This window comes from Stenella coeruleoalba, assembly GCF_951394435.1.
Source record: "Stenella coeruleoalba genome assembly, chromosome: 6".
NCBI classification, from domain to species: Eukaryota; Metazoa; Chordata; class Mammalia; order Artiodactyla; family Delphinidae; genus Stenella; species Stenella coeruleoalba.
This window is the reverse complement of record NC_137151.1, coordinates 71,600,903-71,626,124: the sequence shown is the minus strand read 5'-3', so window position 1 is coordinate 71,626,124 and position 25,222 is coordinate 71,600,903. Positions and strand designations below refer to the sequence as shown.

The following is a 25,222-nucleotide window of genomic DNA, read 5'->3' as shown; positions in this document are numbered from 1 at the left end:
CCCTGGCGGTCAGTGGTTAGGACTCTGTGCTTTCACTGCTGAGGGCCCAGGTTCAATCTCTGGTCAGGGAACTAAGATCTCACAAGTCAGCGTGGCCAAAAATATGGAGAAATACCCAGAGATTCTACTACAGTCTTATGACAAATTCAATTACCATAATTTGATAAAAATGTAAAAAAAAATGAAAAATAGAAATCCGATCCCAATTCTTAGGAACTTAAAAATAGATTAGGAAAATATTTCTATCGATCTAATCAAACTTTTTAATATTTCCTTTTGACTCAATGAAATTTACAAATTATCTCATAAGAAGCAACTGGTTGTAATACTTTAAAACAAGAAAGTAAAATAAGTGCAAAAAATTATATCTTAAATTTTACTTTAGAACGTAGTATCTTGAAATATCTCAATGTACAACTGCTTTTTACTCATTCTCACTAAACGACAATCATAAACAACAGTAAGAAAACTACTTGTTATCTATTCATCAAAAAAGTATCAAAATATATTAGTCTCTTAGATTGACATATTTTATAATTTCTCCTTTTCCTGGATTTAGGGAATGAATTAATACAATATCTACTCATCCAACATTCAAATCAATTAAAAAAGTAACAAGTTGGGCTTCTAAAGGGTTTGATAGAAGATACAGTTGGCCCTCCATATCTGCAATTTCCACATCAGCAGATTCAACCAACTGCGTACCTAAAATATTAAAAAAAAAAAAAAAACAGGAAGTTCCAAAAAAGCAAAACTTAAATTTGCCTAGCACCAGCAACTATTTACATTGTGTTTACAACTATTTACATGGCATTTACGAGTCATCTAGAGATGATTTAAAGTATATGGGAGAATGTGTGTAGGTTATTGCAAATACTGTACCATTTGATATGAGGGACTTAAGCATCCAAAGATCTTGATATTTGTGGGAGGTCCTGGATGACTGTAGTTATTTTAAACCCAACAATGTACATCATTCAGAAGTCATCAAATGACAGGGTAGACTATACCCATCTTGATTTAAAGTTTCTCACTACTTATGACTTAAATTTTAATTTAAATAAGGAATCATGCTACTTACTTTAAAATTCAGTACACACCTAAGTGTTTTGGCAGCAAAACCTTTAACTCTTCGGTCAGCAAACTAGCTTTTCAGTGGTAATTTTTAGCTACTGTGACTTGGTTTGATGGACCCAAATTTAAAAGATAAAAGCAGGTATTAAATAACCACAACTGAATGTCAAGTTTTCTACTTTTTAAGACATTCTGTTTTGAGGGTGATTCACTCAACACTAGAGAAAAACAAGACCTCTATCAAAGTGATCCATAGTCAGTAAGTCTTAAATAAGAGTAAATATCTCAACTTGGAATAAACAACCATTGTCTGCCAAAGTTTCTCATATTAAGATGATACAGCCAGCCAGTTGTAATGATTAAGATTAAAATATCAGAGCCCATGTTGTTGTAATATCTTTATATCCAAAAAGCTCGAAGAAAAAAGTCTAGATTTTATATACTGAGTACAGAAGGTACTTGTTCTATGAAATGAACGTTATGGCATTATTTTTTTTTTTTTTCTTTTGCGGTACGCGGGCCTCTCACTGTTGTGACCTCTCCCATTGCGGAGCACAGGCTCCAGACGCGCAGGCTCAGCGGCCATGGCTCATGGGCCCAGCCACTCCGCGGCATGTTGGACCTTCCCGGACCGAGGCACGAACCCATATCCCCTGCATCGGCAGGTGGACTCTCAACCACTGCGCCACCAGGGAAGCCCTATGGCATTATTAAAAGAGCATCATTCAGTATAAAACAAGCATATAAAAATACATACCAAAAAAAACTGTCATAAAAATTGTACAAAAGCACAGATAACTTGGAATTTTTTATTTTAATAATAAAACAAATTACAAAATTAGTTCAGGAAAATAATAAATAGCACTATAGTCAAAAGGGAGCACCCAAAGTTTATGTGGGACTTGGGCTAAGGACAACCTAATACATCCCTTATAAGGTATAAATCTATAATCTTAAAAAAAAAAAATGTAGTTTTCTTTAAAAGCCAAACAGATGCCAGACACCTAGGTTTGAATTCCAACTCTACCACTTACTAACCCTATGACCTTGGGCAAGGTATTACCCATTTTGTGTCTCCATTTCCTCTTCTGTGAACTGGGAATAATAACCTTCATAGTTTTTGTAAGGATTAAATGAGTTAAAATGTCTGGTACATAAAAAGGAATATAGAAGTACTACTATTCTAGGCATTTTCAAGAAATTATTTGTACATCTGACTCTTTTATAGCATCTCTGGCTTTACATAAAATATTAGAAAAATTGAAAGAAATACAGCATATAATCTTTTATGCTTATGTATAAATTGATACTTCTGTGAAATCTATCCTCCCTTCCCCACAAAAGGAATAAAACAGCATTATTAAAATATTATTTTCTCCAAAAAGAAGTTTCAAAAAAATAAGGTCCTTGAAACTTATCCCTTTATCAAATGTAAATTATAGCTGCTCTGATAAAATGTTTTTAAGTTCAATAAAGTTTAGATAAGAAAAATGCTCTTAAATGGTAATCTGTTCCAGGATTTAATCACTTTGTAATCATGCGCATTTTCTAAGTGCTCACCATTAAGAACATTCTTCCCGTGACCAGGTTTACCATGCATTACATCTAGCAAAGTAATCTTGGGAGTATGGAATACAAATTATTGCCTTAGAAAAGACAGTGTTTATTCCATGTATAAAGCTCAGAGAGTAGCTTTCAGAAAGATGGAAAGAAAGTAAATACACCGGCCACACAGTTGTTTGAGCTTTATTTTTATACGCATACATGTGTCAAAGAAACCAAAAATTTCAAGATATAGAGTACAACATATCAAATGAAATCATTCAAAATTATTTTAATGTATACACAAATAGCAGTATAAGGTACACGTATACGATACATTACGTAATTTGTTTTGAGGTTGTGAAAAGCAGTATTTTTGGTTGTAAAATTCTGATACTATTATCTATTACATCATTCAAGTAACATATATTTCAAAAGTTAAACTTTTTAAAAATAATAACTAAATTAACACATAACTCTAAGACAATCTGATGGATGAGCTGACTTTACCAAAATAGTGTTGTTCGATTCTTCTACAGAAAGCAAGGAGGTTGCTATAGTTTTTCACCTTCTCAGAAAGTTCATCATTGGTCAACTGTGTGGTAAGAATGGTGTACAGATGGCCAAATACCAGTGCATCTAGTTCAGTAGGCCTAAGACAAAAGCAGAAATGAGAGTAACATGAACAGTGTTTAACTTGTATGGTAGACTATATACTATTTTTTTAAACACTTTATTCATCTATTTAAAAGAAAAAAAGTCATGTAAGCAATAAATCCTACCCCAACTTGATAGAATTTATTCTATTTTATTGGAGTTTCTGTTGTAAGATATGAAAGAAAAAAAGATCTTTTAAACTACGATTTGCTAGTTGTGTGACTTGCTTTTTTAAATAGCATCATTTAATTGTGTTAAAATAATATTGGTGTAAAAGAAAAAAGAATGTCACACAAATGGAATTATATAGTGTGTAACCTTAAAATAATAATAATATTGGTGTAAATGATCATATTCATTTTATTCATTAATTTATTCACTAAATATATACAACAGGTCTCCAGTGTGCCAGGAACTATGCCAGATGCTAAAGATATAAAAGCAAGAAAGATATTCTAAGACATGGACACAAAACATAAATTACCACAACACAATTTAGTAAGTGCTTTTGTAGATGCATAACCAAAATGCTGTCAAAGCAGAGAATTTCACTGTGGTGCTAGGAAAACAGAATGATACCTGATTACCTGATCATCATATTACAACATGATTTAATTTTAATTTTACCATTTTAAAAGTAAACTTAGATTTCTGAAGGAGATGTAAGAATGGCTTCAACAAAATTTTTTCTATGTTTTCTTTCCCTTTAATTATATATTACTAACAAAAAGATGAAATTTATCTACCTTGCTACTAACGGTCTATAAATGGGACATCACCAATCTATATTACATTAAAATAATTACAGTAGACCCTTGAACAACACTGGTTTGAGGGCTTCCCTGGTGGCGCAGCGGTTAAGAATCCACCTGCCAATGCAGGGGACAAGGGTTCGAGCTCTTGTCTGGGAGGATCTCACATGCCGCAGAGCAACTAAGCCCGTGCGCCACAACTAAGCCCATGCACCACACCTCTCTGAGCCTGTGCTCTAGAGCCCTGAGCCACAACTACTGAGCCCGTGCTCCGCAGCAAGAGAAGCCACTGCAATGAGAAGCCCACGCACTGCAACAAAGAGTAGCCCCCACTCGCTGCAACTAGAGAAAGCCTGTGCGTAGCGACAAAGACCCAACGCAGCCAAAAATTAATTAATTAATTAATTTTAAAAAAATACTGGTTTGAACTGTGAAGGTCCACTTACACGCAGGTTTTTTTTCAATAAATACGTACTACAATACTACACAATCCAGGGTTGATTGAATCTGCAGATGTAGAACCACAGATGCAGAGGTCTGACTGTAAAGCTATACATGGATTTTCAGCTGCAGCAAAGGGTCAGCACCCTGAGCCCCCTCATTGTACTGTACTAGTACAATATTACTAAAAGGAGAAAATACCATCATTATTATGAACTAATTATTGCTGTCAGCCCTACAGTGAAAAAGTTACTGAGAAAACATATTAGTCGACCTAAACTGTAAAAATATGTTGCAGTAATCTGGTTTGGCAAAACAGATTTGGGGGTCCGTCAAATCCTAATTCTGTCACTTACTAGCTATGTGGCCTTGATCGCCACTGATGAATGACTTCTTTTAATAGTTGCATGGCTTTGTATCTCTTCATGCCACTAATTCCTAAAATATTTATCTCCAATCTGAATCTCTCCCCTAAAGTCCAGAATCATACATTCAAAGGCCTATATAACAATTCCACTTGAATGTTGAATAAGCATCTCAAACCTGCTTGTCCCCTCATCTTCCCAAAATAAAAGTCACCACTACCCACCACCTGTTCAAGCCAAAAATCTGAGTTACTCTTCAGTCCTCTCTTTCTCTTACCCTCCCATATCCATTAGCAAGCCTGGTGAGACACAACCATCAAAATATGTCCTGAATGCCACCACTTACCTATATCTCCTCCAAGCATAAAACATTGGAATGAATTTCCACTCCACTTACACTAACATGCCAAACTCCTTATCCAAAACATACAAATCTTAGAAGATCTGGCTCCTGTTTACCTCTTCAGCCTCATCTCCTACCATTCTCTACACACAACCATAAATGGTTTTGCTTCTTCCATTTGAACGTAAACTCTAGCCAATCTTAGGGCCTTGACCCAACTATTCCTGCTGCCTGAAACACCCTGCCCTTGACTTCATACTGCTGGCTCCTCCTTGTTTTTCAGAATACAACTTAAATATCACATCTTAGTTTGAGTGGTCAGCGTCCCCTGACCACTCAAACTAAAGTGGACATATAGCTGCTTATTGTGATGTGATTCTATTTTAATTCTCTATATGGCACTTAAAACTATCTAATATTTGTTTTTAATTAACTGTCTATCTCTTTCTACCAGGACATAGTCTACTTGTTTCCTGCTGTGTCCCCAACACCTGCAACAATGCCTGGCCCAAAGTAGGTTCTCAATAAATATGTGTTTAATGAATCGATAAAAAGGTGAAGTACTTCTCATACCATACTATAACTGTTTACTTAATGTTTCCCCCATTATACTCTAAGTTCTCTAAAGATAACACTGCATATATCTTTATAACCCCAGTTCTTAGCAAAGTACCTAAGGAACTGAATGGTTATTTGCTGAATGAATACACGAAAGAGAAAGAAAGTATCCTGCCTAAGTTGTATAGGATATTTAATTTTTCAATAGTAGTTATTCACATTCTTCCAAAGCCTTCCCTCTTTTGACATATTCATGAAGTATTAATCAAAGTCAAATGTGCAATTTATGGCCATGTTTAAGAGGGTAGTTAATAGGACAGTTTTAAAAAATCACAAGTGTCCTGGGACTTAATAGCACCATGATCCTAGCATTACAGATGAAGAATCAATAACAAATGGATACCTGAGAAAAACCAAGGATGTAGAAGGTGGATAAATATTGAGCTGAGGCACTTTGTGAGAAGTAATATAAACACCAACTCTTCCAGATCCCTAAACATATTTCTTAAAACGTGTATCTTACCAATTTAGGATTTATTTTCCTAATCCTTATTTAGGATTAACTACCCTCTGCTTCTTGTACTAGAGCCTAAGAAAAGGTGAATATATTCTCTGATGCAACTTCCAGTAGGGTAGATGGGCATCTTTTATCAATAAGGGAAGGCTCTGAATGAGCTCAGGTATGAAGGTATGTTCAAACCAGAGTAGTCTAGAAGTACCCCTGAAGTGGTCAAAATATTATTTGCTTCAAATATACATCCACATAACTCAAAAGGTGCTGAATTATGTAGGGTAATGAGCATACAAAAACTGATCTGATGTTACCTAAAGATAGCAACTTCGTGACAAATTACTTTTAGAACATCTAACAGGAAGTAGAATACACTATACTAAATCAAACAAAACACACACATAACTTAATGCATATTTTTTGTAATCCTTACAAATTTCAGCAACTACTTATATTAGTTGACTCTGACATATATGTTATCAATTCCCACAATTCTTTCTTTTTAAAAAGTACACTGTGGGCTTCCCTGGTGGCGCAGTGGTTAAGAATCCGCCTGCCAATGCAGGGGACACGGGTTCAAGCCCTGGTCCGGGAGGATCCCACATGCCGCGGAGCAACTAAGCCCATGAGCCAGAACTACTGAGCCTGCGCTCTAGAGCCCATGAGGCACAACTACTGAGCCTGCGTGCCACAACTACTGAAGACCACGCGCCTAGAGCCCGTGCTCCACAACGAGAAACCACTGCAATGAGAAGCCCACGCACCGCAACAAAGAGTAGCCCCCTGATCGCCCCAACTAGAGAAAGCCTGTGTGCAGCAACAAAGACCCAACACAGCCAAAAATATATTTAAAAAAAAAAAAAGTACACTGTGGTAATGGGGACACAACTGTATACCACTGCTAAAACTCACAGAACTATACACATAAAAGCATCAATTTTACTTTTTGTAAATTATGCCACGATAAACCTGACTTTTAAAAAAAGCAATAAGCTCAGAAAAATATTTGCAACTCCTATGAGAGACGAGGACAAAGAATTACACTTTAGCCAATACTTCCACTGAATTGTTTAATCAAGCCAAGATTTCATGTACCTCCAGTTTTAATTACCTTTTCTATACAATATGGAGAGAAAACATAACATTTCCACCCTTCTGCTTACTAAGTAGTTTGTAGATTGTAATTTGGATATAGATAGCAACTCTCCTCCTAAGACCTTCAACAACTTTCACATTGTTGCCTTCTCATCTTGCATTATCATTCTTTCCACATTTCTGTTGGTTACCTACTATTCTTTTTTTTCCAGTTTTATTGGCAAATAATTAACATACATCACTGTATAAGTTTAAGGTGTACAACATGATGGTTTGATTTACATAAATATATTGTAAAATCGTTGCCACAACAGGTTCAGCTAACATCCACCGATTATCTACTATTCTTTCATTTGAATATCAAAATAAAAACAGTACCATAAAATGCGAATGTTTTCCTAACCTTTCCCACTAAAAATTTTTTTGTACTTATCTTTTTCTTCAATTATTGTGGTTCCATATTTCTTTCTCTCTTTCTGATACGTTTCACAGTCTAGTTTCAAAAACATTAATTTTGTCTGACTGTTCCCCAATTTTTCTTTCCCATTATACTATTAACTTGTCATTTCTTCACACTAACAGAAATAATCTACATATCCTTTCTTTATGTATCAATCACTGATCTTTAGGACTATCATTCAAATTTGTAAATCAAGCCCCTTGCCATCAACTTTGCTATATTTTGCTTTTGGATATTTTTAAGCAATTTCCCCTTAATTTTCTTAACTAGTGATTTCTCAATTGAATAAACTTCAATGAAATCCCATTACCCCCTGAAATTTTTCTTAAGGTTCCCAAGTATAATTTTTGCATCATTTCTTCAAAATACTTTCCTATCAGTATATGAAGGTATATTTTCAAATTTTACCATTTACTTAATGGTTAATAGCAGTATTTTTTCTTTTTCAAACCTAACTCCTTTTCCAATTTCTCATTCAATTTAATCTAGTCTTAACCAACATTTACTGAGCTTCCTCTAATAGGTTTTGTTTGGAAAACACAAACCCTCAAGGAGCTTATAAATGCTTTGGAGTAGTATTAACTCTTTCTATTCTGATTACATTTAGAAAAATTATTTTTTTCTTCTTCTTCCCCTTTATTAAAAAGGTAACATGAAAATATCACTTCAAGAACAGTTCTGGTTTTTTATTCCAAATCCACTCACCAGGTGAAAGGGAATAAATTACCCAGTCTTTGTGCAGGTGTGTTAACAGATATCACATCAGCAAGATCACAGATACAACAGATAACACAGATTTTGTTTGAGCTGCATTTTAGAAATATGATTTAAATATTTAAAAGCTACCAACTATATATTATGAAAGATAAAAAGGACAATTGTTAGTATCTACTTTGTATTATTTCTAATTTTTTTCAAATTCGCTTTCCTTTTTCCTTTCCACCATTTAGCTTCTTCGTCCTCTTTTCCCAATTACTATTTTTGCTGCAAGATCTCCCTCAACTATCTTTCCCTTTCTCACATCAAGTAAAGCTACTGAGTTTCTTTCATGAGGCCTCTCAACATGTCTAGTAGGTAAGCTAGAAGAAAAGCTGATTCTAATTTTAGAGGGTAAGGAGAGGATACACAGGGAAATAAATTTTAATATTAAACAATTAGGTAAAATTAAAACTAAAAATTAAAACTATTCTATACTTCAATCATAAAAATGTTTATCTAAGTCTCATATAAGGTAAAATTATTTCAAAAACCTACATCTTAATACCAGTTAAACAGTTTCTCAATTGTTTTTGTACCTATTCTAAATTTTGAATTTTTCATTACAAGTTTAAAAATAATTATACCCGAGCTGATCTCCCTGGGCTATGCAGCTGCTTCCTACTAGCTATCTATTTTACATTTGGTAGTATAAAATAGCTCAGTGCTTTGTGACCACCTAGAGGGGTGGGATAGGGAAGATGCGAGGGAGATGCAATAGTGAGGAGATATGGGGATATATGTATATGTATAGCTGATTCACTTTGTTATAAAGCAGAAACTAACACACCATTGTAAAGCAATTATACTCCAATAAGGTTGTTAAAAATAATAATAATTATACCCTTATGAAGAAAAATATTTTTTGATATTTCCACTGAATCACATGCCAAATGATACCTGGTTACTAACTCTTTGACACTGAGTTTCAATGAGGAGAAAAATAAGTTAGATCTATTATCCTGGCTTCCCATGGAGACAGGGTGCATAACAAAACTAACTCCTAAAACAGAGTGATGCACTTCAAACAATAAAATGCACCCCTTCTGAGCTTTTCAGCTCCTAAGAATTCCTATATCAGAAAGAAAGGGGACTACATAATACTAACATTTTGATACCTTTCTTTTGTATTAGAGACTAAACAACTAGAATCAGCATAGCAAACATCACTAGAAATAAGAACATAGCTGTAGAAACTTTACCTACCAGGATTTCATGGTTTGAACTCTATGACCTTTCTGCTTCAAAGATCAACAGAGCCCAATTTTATTTTAATATCAGTTGTATAGCACATACATTAATATAACTTTAATATTTCCAAGCTATCACCATAGCCATTTTTGCTACAAATATTAACATCTCTACCAAAAGATGTTTGATATAGCTATAGATGAATGCCTATGAAGATGTAAATAATAACAAATAAACCTTTTTAAAAATTATCAATCTAGGGCTTCCCTGGTGGCGCAGTGGTTGAGAGTCCACCTGCCGATGCAGGGGACACGGGTTCGTGCCCCGGTCCGGGAAGATCCCACATGCCGCGGAGCGGCTGGGCCCGTGAGCCATGGCCGCTGAGTCTGCGCGTCCAGAGCCTGTGCTCCGCAACGGGAGAGGCCACAGCAGTGAGAGGCCCGTGTACCCCAAAAAATAAAAAATTAAAAAAATTAAAAAAAAATTATCAATCTAAAAGTCAAGAGATTTTTATTAAAAAGCCAAGAAAAGATTAGAATTCTAAGCAAACCAATGAGGTTAAAATGCTAATTTAAACCCATCTTAAACTGGATCACAGGATAGCTGATTCTGATATACTAAAATTGTAACTTTAAAAAAAAAAGGAAAATTCATTCTTTGCCTATGTTAGATATTATTTTCCAAATTACAGAAAAATTCTGTCTTAATAAAACATGAATTACTCAATTTACATATATACACATACATATATTTAATCTATATCCTTCACAATTATTTCTATGCTTTACAAATATTTTCATTAAATTTTAAAAGAAAAGTTCATCATAATGCTTGTCCATCCAACAATATTGTTTACAGTTTAGTTTTATTCACTTTTCTAGTCCTCCGGGTATCATCCTTTACAGACAAGTATGGCTACACTTCACGTTTTAATAGTAGTTTGCAAGCTCAGATTTTGTTAACATGTCATAGTTCCATACAAAGCACCTTGAACTACCTCTAGTAGAACCTCTATCATATCATACAATAATGACTGGTTTACATTGTCTACCCTCAGGAGAAAATTCTTAATAGCTAGCACTGCATTTTAGAAATCTTGGTCTCCCAGAAGCTAGTGCTATGCCTGACACCCAAGAAATTAAATGGTTAATGAATGCAAAAATGAACTTTAATATAACTAAATCTTTTCGTAAATATTTCTTGATAAAACAATTCCTCTATGATAAAATGTTTGATACGACATGTATGATAAAATAATAATACAGAAAAGAAACTAACTAAAAAGAATAAATTCTTACTGCTTATTGAAGAAATACGGTTGTGTTCCCAGTCTTTGAGAAAGAGCTTGACAGCACTGGTCTACATCTTCTAAGACCTAACACAAGCAACAGACCCCAGAGAAAAATATTTAAATTAGCAAAGCAATAAAATGTGTCTAAAACTTAATATGTATCATAGTTTATAATAAAAATATAAATTTAGGTAACCATTTTTAGTATATTTAAATCAGACTATAGACCACATAGAGAACATACGTAATAATTTCTATACAAGAAACCGGAAGAAAATTTGAAAGCAAATTTCCTTTAAATACAAGTACATTTAAGTTACTTATAAGGATTATGATCAAGAAAGTTTTTATCTCAAAATTCTACTCCCTACAAAAATGTTTTCCTGAATCCATATAATCAAATGACTTCACATATATTAAAAAATCTGCTTCATAAAGATGACACTGCTGACCTACCATGAGTAAAAATCATTTGAATTGTTTTCCCACTAGTGGAAATAGATTTTATTTACTCCATCCCTCTTCATTTACCCAATCCCCCTTGTGGCCAACGGCACACATCAATGAGTTGGCTGACTAGGACTAGGGGTATCCTTGAAAATGAGACATTAATTAGCTTAATGATGCTCAAACTCATGACCTTGACAAGATATATATTTTTATAATTTTGCTACTTCAGTAAATTTAAGACCAAAGAAAAGCAGGTATATTAAGCACTGCATCTAACAGGGTTGGGTTTTTCTTTTTAAGCCCTGATGCTGCAGATCTATATTTATTGGCATAAAAAAATGTCCACAATGTATTGCTGAATGGATAAAAAAAATTAGGCTATAGAGTGGCAGTTATACTATGACCCCATTTAAAGAAAATGTTATTAAGAGACACCTAGAAGAATGTTCTCCATATAGTTAACAGTGGCAATTTCTAGATGGTAGGATTCCAGCCAACTTTTATTCCGTTTTTGAAGTTTTCGGTATTACATAATTTGTTTTACAATAAGCATGTGTGATTTTTATAAAACAAAAAAGTACTTCATGTCAGAGAAAATAAGAGCAAATGTTTTGTTAATTTTTTTTATTATGTTGGGAGTTTGTGGGCTTTTTTGGCTGCGCCGCGCAGCATGTGGGATCTTAGCTCCCCGACCTGGGATGGAACTGGCACCCCCTGCATTGGAAGCGCAGAGTCTTAACCACTAGACCGCCAGGAAGTCCCCTGGGATTTTTTTTAAAGGACCAACAATTAAAAATCTTTTTTCTTTATGTATTAAAGTTGAGGGTTTTACCAACTTCAATCTGAACTGACCTGGTCCAGAGTCTTGTTACCCCATCCAATAGCTTTCATCTTACGTTTGACTTCCCACTGTTTCTGATAGGCCAAAATATGATTCAGAGGCCAAGGGTAAGGAGATCCATACCTAGCATGAGTGATCTAAAGCAAAAAGATTATGTTAAAAATATGATTCTAAAGACATAGCCTGTTTTCACAAATAAAATTCTAAGGGAAATATATTTCCAGAGACCACAAACAGAGCAATCTGAAAAAATAAAACAAAACATAGCTTGCAATCTAAAAATTAAAATTTTAAACCATTCTCTTTAAAAATATATAAACTTTCACATACTCTGCAACCAGTTATATCAAACAATGACACACAGCTTCCTTAAAATGTATGTGCAAGCAAAATTAAAGTGAAAAACTATATCACTAATGGTATAAACCACAATGTTTCATTTATGAGCAGGGACCTATGATTCTGAGCAAAAGTGTTTTTTCATTAAATTTTAATTAAGATAAATGTTGCAGAACCACTCACCTCCCCTACAGTAGCTTCATCACACCACTGAAGATACAACTAGGAAAAAAAAAACAGTCACCAAAACTTTAAAGTATCAAAGAGAAAATGGATAAAGAAAGTTACTTCTTGCCAGGGTAATTTTTTATAAGCCAACGTCATAAAAGTCACATATGTGAGGGTTGTTTTTGTTTTTTCTTGGCTAATGTTGCTACACAGAATTATTAAACTTAATGGTGGTACCTATAAAAATATTTCTTATTCATAGAATACATCTCTAAATGCCATTAAAGTATTTTACAGATACCATTTAAGTGAATTTCACAAGACCAAAATAAAATAATGAGTGGGCAAGAGTCACTCCTGTTTACAAACAGAAAAACTAGAAATGATAATATCAGGCAACTTGTTCAATGATAATGATCAAATAATTTGGGTAACGACACTAGCCCAAGAAGTGGCTTGAATGTTTTCCTATTTTTCAGTAACTTTAACATAACCCATAAAAAAGATGATCTTTTATGAGAGAAAAAGCTTATTTTCAAGGCCTATTATCTTCTATTATACCTCTGCAGTCAACAGCATATTGTTGACTAATTCCATGTAGGCTTTCATTTCTGCTTTTTGGACTTCATCCAGCCCATCACTAAGAGAATGGCCCTAAAGGGAATTTAAAAAACTTTAAAAGAGCATCATATTAAATATACAAAAACTTTCAGTTATCTTACTACCAAGTAATACACCATCAATGTTTTACTGTAAATGTCCAATGGATTCATTTCCAAAATGCCCCCTAAAACATAATTATTTTATGTGAAAAAATAATACTTTGCTATCACTACAAAATATTAATAAGAAGTATTTACTTGTCATTATAAAAATGTATCTTTCAAGAGACAAAATTAATTATTTCACAAAAGAAGAAAAGAGCGATGGTCAGTAAACCTTGTTTTTTTTAAGAGACTAACCTTTTTAGTAATAAAATAAATTCCAAAGATTGACATGTGTTACTTACAAAGTGGTCAAAGATTTTCTTAAATGTTATTAGTAAAGGAGAGGGAAATAGACACTAATTTTTAAATTCTAATACAGTATAGTAATGAGTAGATGCATAAAATAGTATAAGCTTTAGTTGTAAGATTTTTAAAATGCATACCCTATAACACTGTATTATCACTCTTAGGAATTTATCCTAAGGAGATAACTTAACGAGTGTACAAAGGTGTACGTACAAGAATATTTGTATTAGCACTCAATAACAGCAGAAAATTGGCAACAATTTCAGTGTCCATCAATAAAGACTTAAATAAATCATAATACATCCATATGATAGAATATTATACAACAATTTAAAAGGATGACATATATCTATAGTCATTAAATGGAAGAATTTCAAAACACACTTATGATTTTAAAAGGCAGGTTGCAAAATAATACATAATAGTATGACCTGTATTTTTCTACATATGCAAAAAAAAATTCTGGAAGCATGTTCCCCAAAATGTTAATGGAGGTTGTTCTTTGATAACTATTAAAATCTAAACTGAATAATAATTCAAATGGGTAAATTAGCATTGATACATTCAACTTTTAAACATATTCTATAACTCCCTTCTCAAAGGTTAACCTGATATTTTACAACAATGAAGAGTTTTCATTTGTGACCAAAATTCTCTTAAGCGTGAGTTAGAAAATTATCTATCACTTTGTAAAGGTCAAATGGCCTCTTCTGCCACTGACTTACATTATGGGGGGAAAAAAACTTACTCTTTAGAAATATTTCTCTGGTAGTTTATATCAGCATTTTGTAAAACTAGGTTAAAATCAACGTAAATGTTACAACACCCTAAAGAATGATGAATGACTTATTTAAAAGTAACTGTGATCAAATGCATTTAATATCTTTTTTATTACCTTGGCTTTAACGAATTGGACTATTGGACCAAGTTCCGATACTACTTGATTTCCTACGTGAATAAAAGGTACTTTACCTGTTGAGGGGGAAAAAAAATGTGAAAACACTCTTCATAAATTAAAGTTTGTGCTAAAAAGGAAATCAACACAAAACTGGGATATGTTTTATTAATACACACAGTTTCCTAACACTATGACTTTTGAAAATCATAGTTAAATGTGTATGTTAAATTCTAAAACTTTTTAAACATTACTAATTTTAAAACAAAAGAAAAAAAAAGGAGATTCATTTCTAGAGTTCTTATATGTAATAACAGATCAAAATATTCCCTTTTCAGAGCTAACACTAATAAATCACTATATAGCAGTAAATACTAATTATTCAAATTATATGAACCAAGCCTAGTCATTGGTTCATGACCACTGATAGATCCGAAAAAATTAAACTGGGCCTTCTCTTCAGAGTACAATGAATCAATCTATATTTAAGCTACATTTATGAAGCTTATTTTTTTTTTTTTTTTACATCTACTACTTTCAAATCTCAGGTACCCATTCAGATCAATTGTTTAAGCACATAATGGTACATTAATAAATGTTATCTGACTCAAAAATTTCAGGAATTAAGACAATAACAATCTTTGAAGGTATGCTAGCTTATGAATTATAATACAAAGTATGCTCCCAACACATGTGGGGAAAAAAGAATTAGTATGCTTACAAAAACTGGTTTCCCTAAATAAATGCCACATTAAAAAAGTAATATTTCATTTTTTTAAATACTAATAATAGATGAAATTATCAGAGATGACGATCTCCAAATAGCAATAAAGTCTACCTCAAATGCTAGAGGATGAAACTTTGTCAGACCTAGTTCAAATAGAGTTCACACTAACAGCTGGCTTCTTCGTGGTCCTTTTCAAGAGATTCACTCCTCTCTGGCTTAGACAGCCTGAGGGTAATGGATGAGGTGCACAGCACCAACAAAAGCTTCATCTGCGTCCACAGGACATTACAAAGGAAAGGCAGGCCTTTTGGAATACAACTCAACAGAGGTATTTAGAAGACATTTCCATTTACCAATATAAAAACACTGAATTCTGCATTCCTTTATTCTACCGCTTTATAAATCTTTCAAAAGAGAAAAAAATTTCTTATCTGCATTAAGAATTAGATCATACTCTTTTTAAACTTGGGATAATATCTTTGTAACTACTATACTGATAGAAATAGTGCAGGTCCTCTGAGATAATATGACCAGAGAATGAAAACGATTTGTGAATGAATGTCTAGACTGAAGAGTATTTTGTGGTGGTACATTTTGAGATCAAAGTATATTTCTCATTTTCATTATCCAGTTTGGAGTTCTTGGAAGACAGAGTTTATACTGGCATACCTTGTCTTATTGTACTTTGCTTTATTGTGCTTTGCAGATATTGCGTGTTTTTACAAACTGAAGGTATGTGGCAACCCCGAATTGCGTAAGTGTATTGGTGCCATTTTTCCAACAGCATTTGCTTACTTTATGTCTCTATATCACATTTTGGTAATTTTCACAATACTTCAAACATTTTCATGATTATTATATTTGTTATAAATATAAAACTTTAAAGGATGAGGAGTTGCTTCTTATGGATGAGCAAAGAAAGTGGTTTCTTGAAATAAAATCTACTCTTAGTGAAGATGCTGTGAAGACTGTTGAAATGACAACAAAGGATTTAGAATATTACATAAACTTAGTTTATAAAACAGCACCAGGGTTTGAGAGGATTGACTCCAATTCTGAAAGACGTTCTACTGTGGGTAAAACGCCATCAAACAGCATTCCATGCTACAGAGAAATCGTTTGTGAAAGGAAGAGTCAATCGAAAAGGCAAACTTCAATGCTGTCTTATTTTAAGAAATGGCCAGGGACTTCCCTGGTGGCACAGTGGTTGAGAATCCGCCTGCCAATGCACGGGACACGGGTTCGAGACCTGGTCCGGAAAGATCCCACGTACTGCGGAGCAACTGAGCCCGTGCGCCACAGCTACTGAGCCTACACTCTACAGCCCGTGAGCCACAACTACTGATGCCATGTGCCACAACTACTGAAGCCCACGCACCTAGAGCCCGTGCTCCGCAACAAGGGAAGCCACTGCAATGAAAAGCCCCCACAACACAACGAAGAGTGGCCCCCACTGACCGCAACTGGAGGGGGCCCGCGCACACCAATGAAGACCCAACACAGCAATCAATCAATCAATCAATGAGTGAATGAATGAATGAATGAAAGAAACAATAAGAAATGGCCAGAGCCACCCCAACCTTCAGCAACCACCACCCTGATCAGCCAGCAGCCATCAATATGGAGGTAAGACCCTCCGCCAGCAAAAAGGTTTTGACTCACTGAAGGCTCAGATGATGGTTAGCATTTTTTAGCAATAAAATATTCCTAATGGAGATATGTATAGTGTTTTTTTAGCCACAATGTTATTTCACACTTAACAGACTACAGTACAGTGTAAACATAACTTTTATATGCATCGGGAAACCAAAAATATCCATGTGACTCACTTTATTGCGATATTCGCTTTACTGTGGTGGTCTGGAACCAAACCCCACAGTATCTCAAGGTATGCCTGTATTTTATTTCTTTTCTTAAAAATACTTCGAGCATTGTAGATTCTGAAGCAGGGAAGCAGTGTGGGGAGCCAATTGAATACTCATATATCTCTAAATACAAAGAAATAAATAAAAATCAAGGCAACAAGGGACTTACCTGGTTGGCGCAGTGGATAACAATCCACCTGCCAATGCAGGGGACACGGGTTTGAGCCCTGGTCCAGGAAGATCTCACATGCAATGGAGCAACTAAGCCCACATTCCACAACTACTGAGCTTGCGCTCTAGAGCCCGCGAACCACAAATACTGAGCCCACGTGCCACAACTACTGAAGCTCAGGCACCTAAAGCCCATGCTCCGCAACAAGAGAAGCCACCACAATGAGAAGCCCGCGCACCACAATGAAGAGTAGCCCCTGCTCGCCACAACTAGCGAAAGCCCGTGCACAGCAACGAAGACCCAACGCAGCCAAAAAATTAATTTTTTTAAAAAATCAAGGCAACAAATTAGAAGTAAATAATGTTTTCTGTCACTAGCCTGACTTAAGGTGGAGCCAGTGTTATATCCTTATTATTGGAGGTGATCAGGCAAATGCAGAGTGAGATGGTTATTCTCTGGTACCAATCAAAGGTCATAAAAAAAAACCCCCAAAGGCCCTGCTTCTCATTTTAGGCAGAATAATCATTTTTGGAACTTTTATATTTAAAGAAAGCAAGATGTTGCCAAGCAAGTTTATTTATTCAGAGAATATTAGAAATAGAAAGGACCTTGGATGTCATCTAATGAAACCACCTCATATTACAGATGAAGCCACTGAGGCTCAAAGAAAAGAAGTGAATTTCCCAAGAAAACTGTTAACATGTGACAAAGTCACAGAAGGGTTAGACTAAAAATTTCCTAACTCTTAGCCAAGTGGTCTTCTGACTATTCCATGATGTTCTCTGCTTTAAAAATCTACCAACAACCAGATCAAACAAGCAAATAAAATATAACACATTCCCATGGTCACCCAAATCATATGATGAAAGAAACACTAGAGATGATGAAATTTAAATACCTTAATAGAAAGTGTCATTTTCATCTACCTATAGGAGACTTCTCCTATGCATATATGTATATATGCATGTATTGTAGTCTCTATACTATTTATGTTTGTCTTTCCTAGAATCTATAAAGATGGATAACTACCTAGGTAATACTACATATAGTACAGTCATTTTAGGAAATAGGTGGATAAGCTATATGGCTTCTCCTTGATTTGTCAAAGATATTAACTTTAGTATTAGATTACTAACCTTTTTATATGTATATCTACACTCTTTGTATGACTACACAGAGGAAAAAGATGGACAGAACCCAATATAATTCATTTCACCAGAATTCAATACAGTTTATAAAACCTATGTATAAACTTAAAACAAAATGATTCAATTAATAGCCTTCAAGAATCTAAAAGATGTATATGTTTATAAGTCTAAAAATTCTTTTATTGAAACGTTTTTAAAATGTATATTCATAAACCTATAAATGTAGAGATATTCATATAGAATTTTCAGTGTGTATAGAGAGGGTGTCTTCACAACTGTTGACAATTATTACCACCCTTAAGAGTTTATGATGAAAAAAATGTCATTCCTAACAATCCAAGTCATTCCTAAATTATCACCACAATAAAGAGATCGATAAATGTCTCCCTAAAAAGCAACGTAATACACTTGTACCAATCAGTTATATTCAACGAATTTATTCATAAAGCAGTGGTTCTATGTGTTATTATTGCTCCAGCAAAACCATAATTATAATAACCCATACCAATTCTATTTATTTATCAGATTTGGTGGCACTATATTTTTATATTAAAAATTACCTGAATCATATTTATTTAAAACTGTACCTTAATCTACTAATACATGATACACAGAAAAGGCAATACTGATTATAAAAAATAACAGAAAGGCTAAAACCTTAGTAAGAAAAAGTAACTTAAAAACTTAAAATGAAACAAAAAGAATCAGAAACCAAAGACCAAAGACATTCAAAGACAGATCTATGACATGTTAATTTAATTATTCCACAATCTCTCTTCTTCCATTGGCATAATGGCAGAATACAATTTAGAGAAGTGTATTTAATAATAAATGGATTCATATATTAAAATTTGTTTTCTGAAGAAGGAACAGTCTTATGTAAATAAGACTGGGGGAAATCTGAGATTATGCATTTTCTTAACATTTACTATTTGAAACAATTCCCCTAACTTTCCAGTAATCATCTCTGACCACAGAGTTGAAATGAGTAGACATGTCACCCCAAGACTGTCAAGTTTGCAACTGTTACTTTATAGAATGGGAAAATTCTTCAAAGGGTAAACAAAAAATATAGGCATTTAAAAAATCTAGGTACAAACTGGACTATCACTGCAATTTTATCAATGCAGAATATTAACAGAGAAGAAAAACAAAACTAAAAAACACTTACCAGATGGAGACATATATTCTGCATTTGCCCTGCAAACCACTTTGACGGGCAGATTACACATCTGCAAAAAGGCCTGTCAACCAAGAGAAGTCTACAGTAAGTCTAGTGAAAGTATATGCATATTTGAACACAACTTTTTATTTATTTCTTTTCCAAACTTAATAGCTCAGGAAAAGAAAAAGAATGAATCAACTTGAAGTGAAAGATTTGTACTCTAAAACAAAAATAAAATGTCATTTCAATACTAAAAATCAATATGACTTAGACACCAGTAAATGTATAAAACTTAAAGCATTTATACACAAAAATGTAAATTATCCACTTATTTTACTGCATTAGTTTATGTAAGTCAGCAATACTGTGTATTTATTTAATTTTCTTTAACAGATGACTGAAGTCCAAACTTTATAAGCTATTACTAACTTCCACTACTCTTTACAGAATCCTTATCTTTCCCGTCTTAGGGGAAAACTCTCAAAATGTTAATTTTACTACTTCAAAGTTCTCTCCAATAATACTCAACATCCTAATGTGTAGCTTTCATGCTTATTAACTCACTTTTTAAAGATATAGAATTGTTTATTTTTACTTTGTTTATAGCAACAAAAATTTTATAAGTGACTTAATTGTCTAACAATAGGGAACTGTTAAATTATTTATGGTAAATGCAAACCATATAATTTTATACAACAATTTTTTAAAATCATTAATTATATCTTCACACATGACTGCCTGAAATAAGAACTTTATTTCCAAAGCTTCCTTCCAACTGGGTGTGACCAATGTCTAAATTCTGGCCAACAGGACTCAAAGTTCTGGGCAACTGCTCGGGAAGTTTCTTTAAAAAGAAGAGATATGACCTCTCCTGTTTTTCCTTCTTGCTGACTAGAATGTGAAAAAGATGACTTACAGCCACCGTAGCCAAACTGAATCACAGTAAAAGCTGAGTGTTGAAGATGGTAGAGCAACAAGAAGAGGCAGGAAGTCTAAGTTTTTGATAATCATTCAGTCCCAAACCTGGATTACTTGTATTAAAAAAAGAAAGAAAGAAAAGAAAGAAACTTCTATCTTTTTAAGCCACTGCTATTTTGGGTTTTCCATGACTCACAGCCAAACCTAATCCTGACTAATTTACCAACAATGACTGTTTCTAAGTTGAAACAGCACCTCACCCAAACAAAAGTTGACTCCTCTATGTCTATGTAAGTATAACTAACAGTCCTCTAAATACTATAACCTATGCTCCCAATTTATAACAATAATAGTGAGCTTCTTGGTTGGCCCACAAGTATGGACTCCAGGTAGTGGTTCTCAAGCTTCAGTGTACCATCAAAGTCATGTGGAAGGCTTGTTAAAACACGGATTGCTAAGAAGGGAAGAATTAGAATAAGTATAAAGAGACCTTTCAAGAAGACTGAGAAGGAAGAAGGGAATTAAGAAGGGTCAGCTCCCTTCTATTATATATGTATCTGTACCCAATGATGGAAAAAGGTTGAGCTCATTAAAACATATATAGGAAATAGGCTGAAATGACAAGAACCAGGCAGAATAACTGACATACAAGATCCATGAGAAGATAAAAAGGAATGAAATAAGAGCACAGGTGGAAGCATCTGTTTTTTTCAGGAAACAGGACACTTTTTCCACTGTACTTGCAAGGGGTGGTCAGCATCAGTGATGATGACTGCAAGCTGATAAGTGAGAAGGACAAGAAAATGAGGGAGTGCTCATATTCTGTGAAATGGGAGAAAAAACCGTCTGCCGAGAATGTAGGACCAAGAGGGGGTTTAGGCCTTCAGAAGAACAAAAAGAATTTGAAAGAACTGCTTAATGCGTCTTCTCAAAGGTCAGAATAATACTCAGTTGTTAGTTAACAATCATAGTACTATATAAAATAGTAAATATGGTATATTTTGCTAACCTCCATGTATATTGGTAACTGTACTAATCATTGTTCCAAAAAGCTGTGTTTCACTAAAAGAGATTAAGCAAAATTGAAACATTCTACAATTGAAGCCGTGTTTCCAGTCCTGTGAATTTTTTACTTCTTTACTAAAAAATAACTGGCTTAATTTTAACCAATTTAACAACATTCAACTTACCACAGACCTCAATTGATGGCACAATTCTACTTAGCCAAAGATTAATTTTATGGCATTTACTGCAATTATTCTTCATCCCTGATTCAAAAGAAATTTTCTGAATTAATCTGAATTAATCACAAAGAAGTCTGATGTCACAAACACAGTATTTTCATCCAAACATTAAAAATGCAAACCAAAACATTACCATTACTGTCTTCAAGAATATAAAAATTCCAAATCCAAAACAGACTTTGATTCAACAGTATTTCTCCTTCTCTTGTAGCACAGGAGAAAAATCTCTGAGGCTCCAGAATAGGACTTTCACCTTTCACTTGCATTTTCAATCTCTTATCAGCACCTCAAATACTCTAATTAAAACAGGTGTGATACACCAACCTAAAACACATTTTATTTTCAATTCTGAATAGCAATCTGCATACTTTTATTCTTATGTAAATACAAAGAAAAATGTAGTTCTAATCATAATAAGGAAAGTTAGGAAAATTCAGCCAACTCCTATTCCTCTGTTGGATACATTATTCCAAACTAATTCAAGTGATTGACAACATAAAATAATTTAAATAAAAAATTTAGCACATCCTATGAGAACAATGATTTATAACTGTGCTGTCTAGTATGGTAGCCACTAGCCACCTGTGGCTATTTAACTTAAATTTAAATTGATTAAATTTGAATAAAATTTTTAATTCAGTTCCCCAGTCACACTAGCCATTTCACATGCTCAATAGCCATTTCACATGCTCAATAGCCATATGTGGCTAGTGGCTACCATATTTATTGGCCAGTACAAATAACAGAACATTTCCATCATCACAGAAAGTTCTACTGGACACTGTGGGTCTATTGCAATAGCAATGGTAATAGCAATAGCAATGGTAATCAGTGCATAAAAGATACCTTAGCAAAACAGGCTGACATCATCTGAAAGAGATTAGGCTAAATATTATAAAAACAACCTGCATAGTATTACAGTGATGACTGTGAGACATTAAACACCATAATATTTTCAATTTTCAGAAAGAACTAATATAGGGTTTACTCATTTGCTGAGCAACCCCAATTGACAAAATGGGTCAGGTAAGTTTATTAAAATGTGAAAACTAAGAACTTTAGAATGAATAAATTAAAGCACAGCCAATCAATATATTCTTTGAATATAAATTTACTGAGTACCTAAACATATGACATGGTAGGACTTTTTTAAACACACACACACACACATGCACACAGAACATAATACCCAGTACCTAAAGTCTAAGACCCTGAAATTTAATCAGCTTCATGTAGTTTCAACATATTGAGTGAATTAATTGAGTTCATAGCGTCAAAAAAATTCATTGAAGGGTATGTCTGTATATTTTTTTATTTCCACAAAAAAATTCAGAGGAAAAAAGTAATACTAGATCATCGAGAACCAGTTAAACATGAAGGATTGAACTTACACATTTATCTCTGCAACCTTTCAAAAAATCCAATGAAGTAACTGTGAAGAAGCAGAAAATGTGTAAACCCAGAAAAACACAAAGAATAGAAGAGGAGACCAAAGCAGACCAGAGATGTCAACCCATTTTTAAAGATAAAAAGCAGACTTAGCAGGGCAGAGCAAGCTGAAACCTAAGGGCATGCAGAGGAGAAAATCAATACATTTGCAACACAGAAACTGGGAAGATTCCGAAACTGGAGGCACCAAGTACCACAGAAGGCAGAGGTGAGGTAAAGGACTACAAATAGGAGAATTGGATGAAAGTCTATAAAAGCATCAGACAACTAGCCCGCCCCCAATCTGGCAGGAGACAGGGGTTCATTCTCTGGAGAAACCCAACCAGAGAGGCTCCTGACGCAGGACCCAAGCACAGCAGAGGGCCCTGGGTAGAGGGTTACACTGGAAGGAAGGTTAAGGGAAAGTATGTACACTGTAGAGAGCCACAGCACCCTCTCCCTCTCAGCTCCCAAACACTGGCAGCCACAGTAAGTCCTCCAGAGTACCCCTCCATAGAAAACACCTACCAATACTGATGATTTTAGTGAGGGGTAGGGACAGTGGCCAAAAAATGGCCACCGTGCAATCAGTCTATAGTGAAGCCTGCATGTCAAAAAGTTCCTCAATGCCCCATCAGCTTTTTAGTGCCTCAATCTTAAATATAAATTGTTAGCAGAGATCAACAGATATTTGAGGAAAGCCTCAAACATACAGAGCCAAAACAAACTACAAAAAAAAGTAGTTGAGAGGAAACAGAAAATGCAGACAGCAACTTCAAAGAAAAATTATAATGGCTAATATTCATTGAGCACTTACTATGTGCCAGGTACTTGCATAAGAGCTTAACTCTATGAGGTAGGTACAAAAAAAAAAATCCCTATTTTAAGATGAGAAAACAGAAGTACAGGGAGGTCAAGGAATCTATTCAAGGCATATAGGAAGAAAGGAAAGGAGGGAGGGAAGAAAGGAGAGAAAAAGGGAAAGAAAGGAAAAAAAGAAAGAAAGAAAAAGGGAAAAAAGGAAAATGAAAAGAAGCAAAGCATACAAAGGACTGAGATGACACTGAATGTCTCAAAAGAAGCTCCAAAAGCTAAAGGATGACAAAAGGCTTTCAAAATTCTAACAAAAAATCTTGCCAACCTAAAATTCTACATGTGGCCAAGGAATCAATCAGGTGTGACGATAGAATTTTAAAAAAACATAACACAAGCAAGGTCTTTTTTAAAAGCCTAAAATAAAAATAATAAACCAAGAAAAAAAGAACATAGGATGCAGAAAATTAGGGAATCCAACACAAAAGGAAGGCAAGAAGAATTCCCTGAATGATGATGAACAGCAGTCTTAACAACGAGCTATGACGCCAACCAAGTAAGAAACTGTCCCAATTACAGTAGAAGGAACAGGGCTTTCAAAGGTAATAGTTCCAAGAAATAAATAAATAAATAAATAAATAAAGGACCTGATGCGTTTGACCATTGTGAGGGGGAGTTTTACAGTTCAAAGAGTTTAGGAGAGAAAACTACCCAAATGAATTAAATAAAGCAATTATTTACTCAATGGAAAAAAAATCATATAGAAAGAATATGTTCATTGTACACTAAGCCACTCAGTTGGGGTCAATATTTACATTCTAATTATAATATAAACACTGAATATTAATGTAACAAAAGTTAAAGAACTATTGGGAAAATGGAGAAGGAGAAGCGGAAGAGAGCTGCAAATGGTAAATTTCATAGTGGAATTCAATAGATATATTTAAATTAAAAAATGAAATGGCAACACAAGCATCTTACTTAGAAATATAGAGGTAAA

At 34.1% G+C, this 25,222-nt stretch overlaps 1 protein-coding gene across 2 annotated transcripts in view; it reads right to left on the bottom strand.

Annotated features, from left to right (window-relative positions):
- Nucleotides 1-1,570: 1,570 nt before the first annotated feature.
- The window catches only part of MTX2 (metaxin 2), a 65,010-nt gene continuing 41,358 nt past the window's right edge, over nt 1,571-25,222 (bottom strand). Inside the window, exons 1-8 of one of the 2 annotated variants that reach the window (XM_079925266.1) lie at nt 21,928-22,894; nt 19,826-19,898; nt 14,743-14,819; nt 13,396-13,488; nt 12,850-12,888; nt 12,339-12,464; nt 11,044-11,120; nt 1,571-3,269 (exon numbers count right to left, since the gene is read on the bottom strand). In XM_079925266.1, coding sequence (XP_079781392.1) covers nt 3,095-3,269; nt 11,044-11,120; nt 12,339-12,464; nt 12,850-12,888; nt 13,396-13,488; nt 14,743-14,819; nt 19,826-19,886 — 648 coding nt within the window. In that variant the 5' untranslated portion in view covers nt 19,887-19,898; nt 21,928-22,894 and the 3' untranslated portion in view covers nt 1,571-3,094. Of the gene's footprint in view, nt 3,270-11,043; nt 11,121-12,338; nt 12,465-12,849; nt 12,889-13,395; nt 13,489-14,742; nt 14,820-19,825; nt 19,899-21,927; nt 22,895-25,222 lie in introns of those variants that run through there. The other variant, XM_079925265.1, reaches the window with a different exon arrangement.